This window comes from Schistocerca serialis, chromosome 2, assembly GCF_023864345.2.
Source record: "Schistocerca serialis cubense isolate TAMUIC-IGC-003099 chromosome 2, iqSchSeri2.2, whole genome shotgun sequence".
NCBI lineage: Eukaryota > Metazoa > Arthropoda > Insecta > Orthoptera > Acrididae > Schistocerca > Schistocerca serialis.
In genome coordinates this window covers 1,047,632,081-1,047,647,930 of record NC_064639.1, presented here as the reverse complement: position 1 = coordinate 1,047,647,930, position 15,850 = coordinate 1,047,632,081, and the positions used below count along the sequence as shown (strand labels likewise).

General features: G+C 37.0%; 1 protein-coding gene across 1 annotated transcript in view; it reads right to left on the bottom strand.

Moving 5' to 3' along the window:
- Positions 1–6,405: 6,405 nt before the first annotated feature.
- LOC126458485 (F-box/SPRY domain-containing protein 1) overlaps positions 6,406–15,850 on the bottom strand; it is a 73,443-nt gene continuing 63,998 nt past the window's right edge. The window contains exons 2-3 of the mRNA XM_050095577.1: positions 13,089–13,179; positions 6,406–6,726 (exon numbers count right to left, since the gene is read on the bottom strand). Coding sequence (XP_049951534.1) covers positions 6,632–6,726; positions 13,089–13,179 — 186 coding nt within the window. The 3' untranslated portion in view covers positions 6,406–6,631. The remainder of the gene's footprint in view (positions 6,727–13,088; positions 13,180–15,850) is intronic.

The window sequence follows — 15,850 nt, the reverse complement described above, 5'->3', positions numbered from 1 at the left end:
TCCAAATAACTTAGTCACTGAGAAACAGCAGCAACAATACTCTAAGTAATGAACTCTGCAATATTGTTTTTCTGGAATAAAGTATAAAATGTGGAAAAAATGCAGTTTCTTTTTTTATTGTTATAATTTGTTTGATTAGTGTAAAACTATTTTTCATTGAAGGTGCACAACACAGCAGGATACACAGTAAGCATAATGATTTATAAATGTGGTAGCTTTTAATTGGTTTTGATTATCAACATATTTTCAGTACCTGATTTTGTCTTCTGAAGAAAATTAATGAAGTCAATAAATTCACTTTTGTTAGGAATGCTTGAAACAGAGATTTGTCTATCATATGACAAAGCACAATTTCTATACGCTCTTTAAAGCAATTAAAAGCTCAATCAATTTCAAAGAATAGATCATTAGCATATTTTCAGAATACTGACACATCAATATTCTCTTTGCATTTGTGTGCTCAGTTTTTCTATTGCACTGCCAACAAGAACATTGTGTGGTGACTGCACAAGACGGTTGCTGCTATCATTATTTCTCCCCTTTTGGTCAAGGAGCTACCTGCCTCCTCTGCCCATTTCAACAACTAATCTGCAGATGCATAGATAAAAAAGAATAAATAACTGCTCGATGGCAGAGGCTACGAAGGAGATTCACTCTACAAAACAGCAACTGCATATAGTGAGTTGTTACATTTTCTACAGAGTGTGCTAGATGAATGTATAAGATACAATGCTTAACTAAACCTGCTATACAGAAATTGGAGGGAAAGACATTTACTATTTTGGGTATCCAGTACCTTGCAACAAACTGCATTACACAGATAACACAGTCCTTAATGGAATTTTTTCCTATTAGTTACTGCCTTATACGAGAGTATGATGATAACTAGGGACAGCCCTTGTTATGTCCTCTATAAATTCCAGTTTTTGACAAAAATGGTGAAATTTGGTCATTTAAATAAAAGATTCCTGGCTGACCAAGACAAGATCAAGGTTGGAAAGCAAGAAGGTAGATAACATTTATAACACATGTTTCACACATTAAAAAGTTCAAACTGTAATAACATGTTTCAGGTTTTCATCATTCATATATACATACATAAAATCTGTTCCCCACCAATGCAGTATGACAAGGGTTAACAGAGCTCTGGGTGAGAACAGATACAGTAGACGCAAAAGTAGCATAGGATGGGGAGAAGGATGAACAGCAGCTGAGAACATTAGGAAAGGCCACAGGAGTGTTGTATGTATGAGGGAGATATCTGACATGTACATCAGGATGCAGAGTTCAGGGGGGATGTAGGTGATCCAGATGAGAGAGTGGTGTAGAAAAGAATCAGATAGATTGTGATGCTGGGATGAGGACAGGAGGATGATATGGGGTGGAAAGAGGAGAAGGGATAAAGACAAGGTAGAAGATGGGGACTGCAGGAGACTGAGTTGAGATGTTGTTGTAGTGGTGGTGGTGGTGATCATGGGGGGGGGGGGGGGGGGGACGACGACACAGGAATGTAGACTGTGTTGCAGGAAAATCTCCCTTGTGGCACAGCCTGTAAAAAATTCTGATGATGATAGGGGAGGGAGGAGATCTAAATCACAGTGGTTGTTGAACAGTGGAGCAGCCATTGAAGTCAACCTCACTGTGTTGAGTAGTATGCTCCAAAACTGACTGATCTAATTCACCCAAGACAAAAGATTTACAGTGGACTTTCATCAAGGTGGATAGCTAGTTTCTGGTTCCAATCTCATAGAATACCATGCAGTAGTTGCGAAGTTCTTCAAAAGCTGTCCCAAAGAGAATTCAAAATGGACAGAATTATTTATATATGCCTAGGTGACTGCAAATCAACTAGGATAGGTACTGTATGTAAAATAGGGGAAAGGCAACCACTCATCTACAGCAGACTGATGTGTGGCACATAGAAACATGTAGCAGAAAACAATATTCACACTTGTTTCCGAGCTATCCTGTGTGACTGTGTGTGTGAACATGTGTACTTTTACATAAAAAAGCAAGACCTAGTGTGAATACTGTTTTCTGTTAGGTGTTTCTGTGCATCACACATTAGTCTGCTATAGGTGAGTGGTTTCCATTCCCTTATTTTGTGCATTGTTCCAGCCAGGAAATACTATTATCATTATAGAAGAGCACTTGGCAGTATATAAGCACATATAATATGATAAATGGCAAAGCTTTCTGATGAAGTCCTTGATTCAGAGTGACAACATGCACACACAATCACTACAGCCCCAAATGGGCAAGTAGTGATGATCTGATTAGTGTATGATGTGGGAAAACTGAATGGGCTAGGTTGGGATGAGAGAGAAGCAGCAGAGTGTGGTGATATGTCAGAGTGAAACATGTACATACATGCAGGTAGATGGCTGCCACAAAAGAAGGGAGACAGTGGACAGGGTAGGGGGTTGCTAGAAAGATTGCGGTAGGGGAGTGTTAAGGATTTAGAATAAGAGATGGAAATAGGGAAAGGGAGATAGAGGAGGGTGGGGTGACATACACATTGAGGAAAGAGTGACACTTCACGATAGGTGTTGGTAATATCAGATTGTGAATGCCAACAAAACTGGCTTTCCACTTTGTGATATGCAAATGTGTCTTTGTTTCTCTGCAGAACATTGCAAGTTGGGTGAAAGTTGTGTAGGTGAGAAGGGGAGTCAGATTAGAAACTGGTCTATGTTTTTGAAGATGTGGCAGGTAATTAAAAGAAATTGAGATGATGGGTGACAAACTGTATGTGATAACTTTAGTCTCTATAGGGGAAAAGTAGTAACAAAAAGCAAGGATATGAGAAATGAAAGAAACTGAAACAAATATCTGCTCCAGTTATTAGGATTGTGGGAGAATAGAAACAAAGAAGCTCCTTATGGTCTCACATGAGGAGTATTTAACGAATGCACTAAAAATTTTCAGTAGAATTAACTCTGTCATCATGTGTTCACTATGTGGTGCATGGAAATACTACTTCTATTCCTCAAGCTAGCTGAATGCATTTTGGATTTTGTTGATGAAGCACTGTTCTGAAAAATAAGTTACTTTTTGTCTCAGTAACATTTTCATCAATCATGTGCTGATTTTAACAGCTGTGTATGCATAAGAAATTCAAACAATGAAGCGTAGGAGAGCAAATATTAAAGGAGCATTATCTAAGCTGAATGACTACATTGTGCAGTCGACATGGCAAATGAAAATTACATTCAAATATTTAAGACACCCACAAAGTGAGTTATCACTGCACTTATTACAAATATTTGGGTTTGTGGTTTTGTAAGAGGAAATATAAATAATCAAACAAATTTATGGTATCCTAGGGTTTAAGTATTGTTAGTCATTTATTTTTTAAGGTTTAGGTTAACTCAGTAGGAAAGTTTAAAATGAAGACATGTAATTCAGAATTACAAAGAGTAGTTGCATTTTCAGACCTGAAACATAATAAAATCCCAGTAGCACGGTATAGCAGCAAGGTGCTAGAAAAACCTAAACAAAATGGCTCAGTCCACTGATAAAGTGGAATATGTACAAGAGGTTGTCATCAAGTTTTAACTACCACCTTGAAAATATAAATTTGCATAGTTAATTTTTTGTTTGTTTGCCAATAACAGTGATTCCCCCATGCCACAGTACCAAAGCATGCTGTTAGAGGAGCCAAAACAATATGCACAGCCCATCTCCACTTTATCAATGGGCTACACCATTTGGTTTTGGCACCTCTAGTGGATGACTATGGTGCTGTGGCATGGGAATTTCAGTGTGTTATAAGACTGCAGACATTAAACTGCAAACTAATAAAGCATGAATTACATAATTTTATTTTTTCTAGGTAATAACCAAAACTTAATGACTACCCCCAAATATAATAAAGTCTTTAAACACAGCAAAAAATATGTGGATGTGAATGCTTGAGAGATGGTGGTAGGGGAGACTCAGAATGCTAAACACTGCAGCTGTATCTATTTACTGTACCCAATCCTCCTCTATTCATTCACAGAGAAGAATTTTCCTTTATGTCTGAGGAAGTTGCTTTCATTCCTTTTAATGTTGGTTGCCTAAATGGTAGTAGCCACTTTCAGAAATTTAAAACAGAAGTGTCACATAAGTGTTCAGATGATGTAGAAAAACTGTGTGTGTGTGTGTGTGTGTGTGTGTCACTCGTGTTGGTAGAAAGAGGGAGACAAATTAACCAAAATAGGAATATCATAATTTTATACTTAAATAGGATTACTTTTTAATATAAAGTGATGTCACAGGAATTCATAGTCTTTGTATGATATATGTGACACCTAATCTTGCCTTAAGTAATCACATTCTTTTCACAAGAAAATTATTACCAGCAGAAACACACACATAAGAAACATAATCTCACAGATAACAAATTATTGTTAAGTATAACGCACTCCGAACTGTTCTTTATGCTGATAATTATGAGTCATAAATAATGGTACAGGGCAAAGCTAGAATAATGCAACACATGGCTTATTATATTTTTTCTCATTATTATGTAATAATTACCACTACGAAAACATAATTTATATTTTAAACATGACTGAAATATAGAGCAAGTTGCTTTAATTCTCTTTTTATCATTGTCTAGCCAGCTGTTATGTCACTATCAGCACCTTAAATTTTAAGTGCCACAAGCATGTAACTAACATCAAAGAATACGAAAACTGGGTGTGAGGAACACATGTGAGCAGCAAAGAGGAAAACAAATTAAAAACAATGGGACTGCATTCCTTTTTTTCCCAGAAATAGGATCACCTTATATTAAAAAGTGATGTCAGAGGAATTCATGGTCTTTATATATTTGTGATATCCTAGCTCACCCTAAGTCATCACATTCTTTTAAATTTTTCATAGTTAAGAACTAACAACAAAACCAGCTATAAAATTACAATAGTTCAGTGTAGTTTATATAAAAACTACACATACCTCAGGTCAAATCAATTGTGGATACAGTAACCTAATATACAACCGAATGAGGGCCAGATCATGATATCAACAACATTTTGTCAAAATTTTAAGACAGTAATGAAGAGCCCAAGATGTTCAATTTATAGACTTCACCAGTTACTGATATTGTAAGCTTTGCTTGATGTTCACAAACAGTACATAAAGACAAATAACACTCGAATTTGAATATGTGTATGTATTAGAAAGAAATGTATGTATGTGAAGTATTCTGTGGCTAAACATATTCACTCTCATCCAAAAAAAATTGCTCCATATTGTAACCAAATATTCTCATAACTTTTGTAAAATAAACCAAACATGTTACACAACTGGATTTAGCAGACAATTTACAACAAAAATAATGTGCTTCAGAACTGGCCCCTACCCCACTTAATTTCAATTATTTTTCTGGATCTGCCATGTGGAAATATATGGATAAAAAGAACAAAATTTTAAGCTATAATTTGTATCAAGACTGAGAATAATGGTAACAGAGTGGAGCAAAAATTAATACAAATATTATAAGCCAATTCCTATGTTATAAAAAGCACCAAGTATCAGTGTTCTTAAAAATGAATAGTTGTGTGTCTTCAAGAATTTGATTTACAGACATGAAAAAGGAGAATAATTCCAGTTACAGTGAACATCTCTACATGGAAGCACGGGATTAAATTAACATAACCAATCACATAATATCTATGAAATCTGACAGAAAGGAAGGAAAAATATATTCATCTCATACTCCAGAGGCATAAGAATGTGTGCATATGGCACCGGGTAACATTTTTAAGTACAATATATTTACATTAAGCATGGGTAAATAAATACGAGATATCATCAAATTCTACTACTCTTCTTCCTTCAAAATTTACAATTTATTGTAAAACATTTAATATATTCCCTGAAAAGTGTGCTGCTGCTGAAAACTGAAGCTCTTTTCTGCAATAACAGGTATTATCTTTTTATCACTGAGTGTCTTGTATTTGTAAATCCTTGAATAGTGAGTTGTAAATTCTGTTACATGACCTATCCTAATAACATATTACTCATATGTCCTGCAAAGAAAGAATTTCAAGTGCAGAGATATTTTGTACCATGAATATGACTTGAAAAATACACTTACTACACTAAATCACAGACAATAATATAACAATAACAAATTTAAAACAAACCTATTAATACTGGCAGCTTTATGAACACTGTGATTTATGCTGATGTCCCTGCATTATTACACTAAACATTCTGGGGGACTCACCATGTGATACGCACACACACATAACAAAATAAAACAAAACATTCTATAATACAATGTGTTAGGAAGATGATGATGATGGTGATGATGCGTTGTTGTGGGTCTGTAAAATGAACTGACAAAGTTATACTGCACTGAGAAAATAAATTTTCATACAATAGTCATGTTTTGTGTCTAAAATTGCCAGATTCAACCTAGAGTGTAAGTAAAATACCTGGAGTGCATTTTGTCAAATGCAAATGACCTGTTGAAAAAACTTCATACTTTACATCACTGTCACCAGGATTTACAACATTATTGTTCACAGCTGATTACTCTTGAGAGTTACAAACAGTTGTTTAGTGACTGAATCATGGTGGGAAACATCAACATATCTCTGGTTCCTCTGAGAGATTGAGTCACATTAACTATGTGTTAGCCATCCAAAGGCGGTCCCAGGTAGACCATGGAAACTTCAGTGTTCCCATACACTGCAGACACCGAAGGATATAGTCTTTTATCTGGGAGACCTGTCAACAAATCATGAATGTCAAAATGAAAGAATTTACTGCTGAAATAGTCACAAGCATTATTTATGTGCATGTCAAGCATAAAAATGCTTCTTGAGGATAAAGTGGTAGTGCTACACCAACAAACTGAGAATTAATTGCACAACTGCTATGAAATATCTACCTATATCAAAGTTTGTGTACAAATTTGGAGCAGTCCAATGGAGTTTTACACCAGTTCACAGTCAGCAGCAGGACTGGATTAAGGTTCAACAGACAGAAGCAGCTACTTGGGGCATCAAACAACACAAGTCACCACTTGGGGCATCAGGTTGAGCAGCGCACCAGAGATGCCCCTAGTGCCAAATTTGTACACAGGGTGCATCACAATTAGTAGTGAAATAAATAAATAAATAAATAAATAAATAAATGCTCACTAAATTTTATTTATTTTAAAGTTCTTGTACCAAGACCATAATGAATGTATTGGGAGGGAAGGCAGGAAGGGTAGTGGAGGTGACTAATGATGTTTCTTGTGTGGAACAAATGTTCTCAAAATGGCCCTGGCTTGCAGTCACATCTTTCAAAGATGAAGGTGACTTCAATTACTTTTGTATTCTAATTACCTAGCAGAAACATTCTATAGATCATAATCAGGCTATCTCATTATAATGCAGAACATGTCTGCCCAGGATATCCTTCAGCAGTCAGCAGTGAAATGATATCCTATGATGTCACAGACGGTTGGTTTCTTATCAAAGTCCTAGTTAAGCATTGAGCTCAAAGTCTTGCCAACATAGCTAATGGGAGCAATACTGCGGCTGTTTTCGTGTTTCCATGTTTTAATAAGGAGAATTATGATAGTTTCCTATCAAACATTGTGAAGCTGCTCTGTCTCACTGCTTAAATTAAAAAGAGCAGAGCATCTAATGCCTTATAACTGACACTGGCATTAGAGAAGGGGCACAAGCTCAGACTTGGAAAGGATGGGGAAGGAAATTGACCAAGTAATTTTGTATGGAACCATCCTGGCAACCAACTGAATGATTTAGGAAAACCATAGAACATCTGCATTTCTGTGAACAGATGAGGCTTCGAAGCCCACTCCTCTCAAATGCATGTCACAGTGCCAGCTTGCTTTGCGTTTTCTTTTGCCTTCCTGTGAAGAGGAAGGGCAGTTGTAAACTTCAACACTGGTGTAACCACAACTCCAACTGTTCTTTTTATACAGCTCTGTGATGACAGAAACCTAGTTCAGACTAGCAGGGCAGGTAACTTTATTGAAATTCTTGGACACTGTTGGAGGGGTTGTCATCTGGAACCCTCTGGAGAGGACCATTCTTCATTACACTAGTTCTAAGTATCTCCCAGGTATATTTTGCTAACTGAAATGCTGCATAGTTCTCTGCAACTGAGTTGTGCTTAAAACCTGCCAGTCTCACATGCCTGTCTTACATCAGTGAGTGCCACTCCTCATTCCGGCCAGAAATAAGTTGCTTCTGATGCTGGCCTGAAATCTTTGGCACGGATGCACTGAGTCATACGCATTCACTGTATGCTCCAACCATTCCTGTACACTAGTCAACTGGCTGTGCCTGAACAGAAAGATAAAGGATCCAATCTGACAGAATTAATATTTCACTCTTCAGTAGAGTGTACACTGTTGCATAACTTCCTCACAGATTATTAATGTGTGCCAAACTGGAACTTTGATCTGAAACCTTGTCATTCATTCATGGGTACCCTTTGACTGACTGAGCAATCCAGGCATGGCTCATGACCCAACTTCACAAATTTACTAATCCCAAATACCTTGGTGGGTGCTATTCAGGTGGTTCTTTTCATGGACTTTTCACTTTCACAGGTATGTCCAAATAGGGAAGATATCAATGAAGAGCAGGCCTTTAGCAGTTTCTTACTGATAAGTATCTGGAATTATGGATGATGGGCATAATAAGACACTGAGCATACAGAGCAATCCTGTAGCAGCATTAGACATATATCTCTTCTAATTAACTGAGCTTCACTGAACACTGCGTGCACTAAAACTGTCACAAATCTGAAATTGTCGAGGAGTTTCATGATATGGTTGTTGAGAGTTTCAGTGTCTAGGCCTTTATGTGCTGGCAGCAACAAGGAACATATAATTGCCCTACATGGTACATTCAGTTAAAAAGAAACCACCCACAAGCTACTGACGAAGATGACATGTATGAGCAATTATTTCTTCATAGTGGGCAGGGTGCCACAGCCATGAATTTGTTGAATACTGGTGACAGTTTTTCCACCAAGGCTTTATTTAGTAAGACCACTTCTTAGCTACACAACTAACTTCAGCTTAAAAAGCCATTTTTGAGTGTTTACCTGTATAAAAAAGCACACTAAATTACCATGGCAAAAAAAGGACGCAATGGTGCAAATGTATCATAACTGAAAATTAGTTACCCGGAACTAAGTGCCATATGCATGAAAATGTGATGTGCTACTTTTCATGATAGTTAACATCACATATCTGTGATGTTTTGACATTTAGTCAGTGCACTTAACTTAGTCAATGTTACATCTTTACGCATCTTCTCGCATCTTAAGTGCACCAACTATTATATTGTTTGAATTTGCTACCATTTTCATGCATATGGCACCTTGCTCTGTGTAACTATTTCTGTATTACGAGGGTTGGAACTTTAATGGTGGCAACTATTTATTTACAGCTCGTACAAAATAGATACGCCTTTCAAAGTGTTTCTGACCTTCAAAGTAGTCACCAGCATTGGGTATAACCCGTTGCCAGCGATGTAGAAGTTGTAGGATACTCTTAGCAGTGCCAGTTGTGTTGACAGTTCGAGCGGTGCAGTCTATTGGCCGACGAATTTGTAGTAGTTATGAAGTGAATGCCGTGAAGTGTTTCCTTCAGTTTAAAAATCGAGCTGAACTTACGAGGGCTTAAGTCAGGGGAGTGCAGTAGGTGGTATAGTACTTAGCAGCCCCATCAGTCAAACAAATCAGTAACAGCTTGCACTGTACGTGCTTGAGCACTTTTGATCTCCTTCCTCCCAGTGTTTGCCTATTAATCATCATTAGTCTTTACCATGCGTATTTCTTGATGACTATTTTGATTTATCATTAATCTGAGCAGAGTTAATGAGAAGACTAAGTTAGCACCTGCTGCTTTGCATGGTCTGCACAGATTTTATCTTTCTTTGTTCAAATTTTTATGTTGTTCATGAATTGCAACAACTTCTAAACTTTTCATGCTAAATAAGTTCATAGAAGCAGTGTCTGTGCAGAAAGTACTTCTGACCAAAATGCGATTCTGGTAGCTGGAGTCAGAGGTTTTGTTAATCGTGCTTTTTGTACTCTTGTTGTGGTATTTACATCAAAACTTAATCCCCTAATACATATTTCTTTATATCCAACCAGTAAGTGAAACACTAATTTTCATATATTTACCTTTAAACGTTTAATGTAATAAAATATTTTCTTAAAAATTTTCATCCCTTTTTTTACCCCCTTAGTGGTTGAATTTACAAAAATGCTTAAACACATATATATATATTTTATTTCTGACTGAGAAACCATATACCAATTATTGTAGTTCTAGCTTCAAAATTGTCTTAATAATGACATTTTTCAAAAAGCCTTTCACCCTTATTTCACCTCCTTAGGAGCACAATTTCAAACAATCCCTTCTTAAACGATGCCAACATTATAAGATCCACACCCTCTCCTAATTTCAGGTTTTTATTCTTAGCAGTTTGGGTTGGGCGTTGATGAGTTGATGAATAAGTCTGGCCCTATTCCATCCCCTTAGAGGTAGAAACAAGTATTTTTTCCATTTCTAAATGAGAAGACACATATCTGTTGTCATAGATACTGGTATAGCTTTCAAAATGCTTTCACACTCATATTTTCATAAAACATTTCACCTCCCTATTTCACCCCCTTAGGGGTTTAGTGTCATAAAACATTGAAGTGTGTACTTTTTTATTTCTACAAGAGAAGGCAAATGCAAATTTACATAGATTTGTCTTCAAAAAATGCTTGCTTAATGAAATATTTCCATAAAAAATTCCATCGCCTATTTCTCCTCCACACAAGCTCAATTTCAGTGAAACATGTGGTTTTTATTTCCAACCAAGAAGCCAAATTCAAATTTTCATAGATTTACCATTAAAAATGGTTTCATAAGACTCCCCTTTAGGGGCTGGGTTTCCGAACCCACTGGAACACATTTTATTTTATTTATAACTGTTCCAAAAACACAAACACATGTTTTCTATTTTTAACTGAGGATTCAAGTACCAATTTTCATGAAATATTTTAGTACTTCTTTGATAATGATTTTTTCAAAAAACTTTCACCCACAGTTGCACCCCTGTAAGGGTCCAATTTCAAAAAAATGCTGAAACAATTTATTTCTTTATTTCTAACTAAGATACCAAACGCCGATTTATGCACGTATAGCTTCAAAACTGCCTTAATAGCAAAATGTTTTCAAAAACTTTTCATTCCCTTAGGGAAGCAATTTCGAAAAATCCCACCGTAAATGATGCCTACAGTGTACGATCAAAATCCTCTGTAAATTTCAAGTTTCTATCCTTAGTGGTTTGGGCTCAGCTATGATAAGTCAGTTAATGTGTCAGCCAGTGGGGACATTGCCTTTTATAAATAGAGGTTGTTACATCAAACAATGTCATGCTAGTCACAAGAAATCTAGTACTTAACTGATCTATTGTCATAGAGATTCAGATCATTCTATGCACTGTGTAAGGGCACTAGTGTCCAAAATTAAAGCAACAAACTGCTACTTCCCCATCCTGTATCTAATTCACGATATAATCATACAGACTGTCAACAGATGTCATTACGATCGTGTTCTGCATGGAAGACTGCATTCCAATCAATGGACAACCATGCCAGCAATGACATCACGGGGACTATCAAGCTGGGTAATGTTTGCAAGGTATTCCCACATCCACAATCGCTGTGTACACAGTCACAGACAGTACAGTATTCCACAGAGAAGATAACTATGTACACACTGCTTTGGAGGGCCATAGGAGGAATGGAAGCAGGGGAGTCACAAATTGATATAGCGCGATAGCTTAATGTGAATCGTTCTGTTGCTTCTTGGATCAGGTGACAGTTTAGAGAGACTGAAACTGTACCCCAGTGACCAGGACAGGGCCAATCCAATGTGACGCCAGAAAGAGTGGACCATTATTTGGCTATAACGACACGACAGTACCAACTTAGTACTGCGCTGCAACTGGCATCTGACCTTGCAGTATCCTCTGTATGTGTTATATTGAGGCAAATGGTGTACAGAAGGCTTCAGCAGAGTGACCTTTACTGTTGGAGACCTATTGTCTGTTTACCTCTGGCGTGTTTTCACAGAAGGGAACGTCTGAAGTGGAGCCGTCAACGTGCCACCTCGACCTTCGAACGGTGGTCCAATGTTCTTTTCCCAGATGAGTCTCGATTTGGTCTGGAGAGTGATTCCTGACAGATTTGCATCTGAAGGGCACGTGGAATATGATTTTGGGACCCAAACATTGTGGAAAGAGATCAATATTGAGGAGGATCCCTAGTGGTGTGGGCAGGGATTATGTTCACCACTTGAAAAACTTTTCATGATATTGTACACATGAATCAGCAAGGTTTAACTACTGTCAAGTACCATGAGGAGATCTTGGGATCTCAGGCGAGGTTGTTGCGAGTTGCTGTGGGCCCAGACTTCATATCAATGTAAGATATTGCACCCGTGGTGTGATGCGCTTGCTCTCCTGATTTGGATCCCATAGAGAACGTCTGGGAGGCACTACAGAGAGGGGTTGCATCATGTCAGCAGCCATCAACCACTCTCTAAGCCTTTTGAGCAGCTCTGCAGGAAGAATGGGCATTATTGCCTCAACATGAGATTGATCACATCATTCACAGCATGTCCCATCATAGTCAGGCCTGTACTGGTGCCAGATGTAGTCACACCTCATATTAAGCACATTAATCAGTTGACGGAATGTGTGGGAAAATCCATTAAGTTGGCAAAAACGAAGAACATTTTTGTCTACTATTATGCAAGTTGCATATGATTACCTACTGTATTCTTTACAATGTTTCTATGTTAGTATCACCTGTTTATACTGTTTTGTGGCAAAATAAGAACAACCTTGCAAAATTTCCATTTGTTGTTTTAATTTTGTACACCAGTGTCTAATGTCACTAGCGCACTACACAGTGGAAAGTTATAATTGAGTTACCAGTACATGGCATTGTAATTAAACCCACTCAAAAAGTCAAGAAATTAATTCACAAACATTTTCAAAGGTATGCAAAGTAGGTAATTGTAGACAAATGTAAGCAGTAATGCAAACATCACTTACCTCTGAAAGCAACACCAAGGAACTCATAATTTTTTTCGAATGACAATGTATTATCATCACAATCGAGTATAACTCTTATTCTTTCGCCAACCTAAGACAAAACAAATAGAAACAGTAGTTAAGATTTGAGGATCACAAATCTACATATCTGTGTGATAATGACATATCAGTAATTTCATGTGTAACTTAAAACAATGATGATACCTATCAATGATAGAAACATTATGAAATTTAGCTTCTGCTTATTACCAAACTGATTCTGTTCTGAAGCAAAACAAAACCTGAGATGGACATATGGATAATGTGCTCAACCTTTGCAATACAAGTTGTGACTGGAAATGACAACAAAGTTAAATCAAATTACATTTAGAACATTCGTTTGTTTCCATTTGGACATTACATCATAAAGAAAAAACAAACAACTGGAGAAGCAGTAGCACCCTAAAGAAATACCAAAATGTGGTACAAATTTCTGGCTGGAATCAGTCCCAATCATTTTAGCTATCAGTTTCTTTACAACATCAATCACAACATTTTACATGAAAAGTACATTCATAAGCTTGTATAGCTCCTCTTTTTGTCTTGGTTATCTCTTTTGCTGTTTGGCTTATGCTTATGCGATATCTACCAACGCTTCCATATTTTTCTTAAGAAGTTATATTCCCCTAACATTTTTGTAATCATACATTTTATTTGTACTATTATTTCTGACCTACCTTTTTGCAACTCTATAAGCACACTTTAAGGGGTGCAGGGAGGGAGAGAGAACACCCATACTATTAGTAACATAAAATACTCATTACTTTCAATAAAAGTCATGATTAGTGATTAACTGGTACACTGACAGCTCATCTATGTCAGAGACATCAATGTCTACCTATTCTTCTCAAAACAAACTGTGATCGTGTTAGATACTGAATGTGGACATTTGATCAAATTTTCCAGTTTACTGCAGATCTAAAAAGAAAAACAAATAATACTAATTTCAAATCTAGACATGACATGCCTCAGTCAAGTTGTGAAATTTGTTTCAAATGCTCCCAATGTCACAAAGTGAAAATAACTATTTTCTTGGAAGAAAGATGGTAAAATCTCGTTGTCCAGCACCTCAATGTAACTGTTCTGATACAAGATAAATGTCACCTCAACCAAAGGACTGACTTTCATGTAATTTAAACATCCATGAAATGTCACAGTCTCTCCCATATTTTGCTGCTTCTAATTTGTTGTCTTCCTCTAAGGTTTTCAGAAGTTTACGGTAAACTTGTCAATGTGTATCATTCACACTTTATCATGATTCTGTTTTGTTTAATCAAATAGTGGATTTCCAGCCCACTGTTCCTGTTCTCTAAAACCAGGCAACTTTGTAGGCAGAAGTGAGTAAGGACTTCACTCTCACAACTGTGCACCAAATAATCTCCTAATACAATTTTCTTAGTTCCTACATCACTGAGGTGTGGACTTTTCCTTACAAGCTGTTACACATATTGGACATATTTACAGTTGTGGTATATTGTAAGCATATTGTGGTCAGAAATCTAATGTTAATTTCATGTGACTAGAAAGTTTCCAATGTCATCAAGCCAAAAATGTATCATACAGTGATACACGAGTGGATATGTGTAAATTCTGCTGTATGAACTTTAATTTGTCCAAAGGCAGTCACCCCTTTCTTGGCATTTCCTCTCAAATTTTGCATTTTTACACGACAAATGAGAGAGGCATTGAGCTATACTGCCTCCATGGAGACTGAATACTAATTTACAATCAACAAGTCTTTGATTCTCCTTTACCACTCCCTAATTGTTGCTCCTATTTCTTAAGAAGAGGAAACCAAATTTTAAGACACTTGAGAATATTTAGTCTTGTTTTGTGTGTTTTTGTTGTTTTTATTATTTCTGTGAATTCAGCAATCATGTATTTCATTATTCATTTTCCAGTTTTCTACACCTGATATTTTTCTTTACATCATATTTAGGAGTGTAGATTACTGATGCACTTAGTACACAAACAGTGATGGCATGCACTTCACACTGCTTTGTAGAGTGCAGATGGGGATGTACAACAAAGGTACAGAGAAGAAATATACAGGGTGGTCCATTGATAGTGACCGGGCCAAATATCTCACGAAATAAGCATCAAATGAAAAAACTACAAAGAACGAAACTCGTCTAGCTTGAAGGGGGAAACCAGATGACGCTATTGTTGGCCCGCTAGGTGGTGCTACCATAGGTCAAACGGATATCAACTGCATTTTTAAAAAAAGGAACCCACATTTTTATTACATATTTGTGTCGTACATAAAGAAATATAAATGTTTTAGTTAGACCACTTTTTTCGCGTTGCGATAGATGGTGGTGTAATAGTCACAAACGTATAAGTACGTGGTATCATGTAACTTTCCGCCAGTGCGGATGGTATTTGCTTCAGGATACATTACCCCTGTTTACCAATTGCGGAAAAGGTCAATATCGTGTTGATATATGGCTATTGTGATCAAAATGCCCAACGGGCGTGTGCCATGTATGCTGCTCAGTATCCTGGACAACATCATCGAAGTGTCCGGACTGTTTGTCGGATAGTTACGTTATTTAAGGAAACAGAAAGTGTTCAGCCACATGTGAAATGTGCCCAAGTAGGTGTTTTAGCTGCTGTCGCGGCTAATCCGCACATCAGTAGCAGACAAATTGCACGAGAATCGGGAATCTCAAAAACGTTGGTGTTAAGAATGCTACATCAACAACGATTGCACCCGTACCATA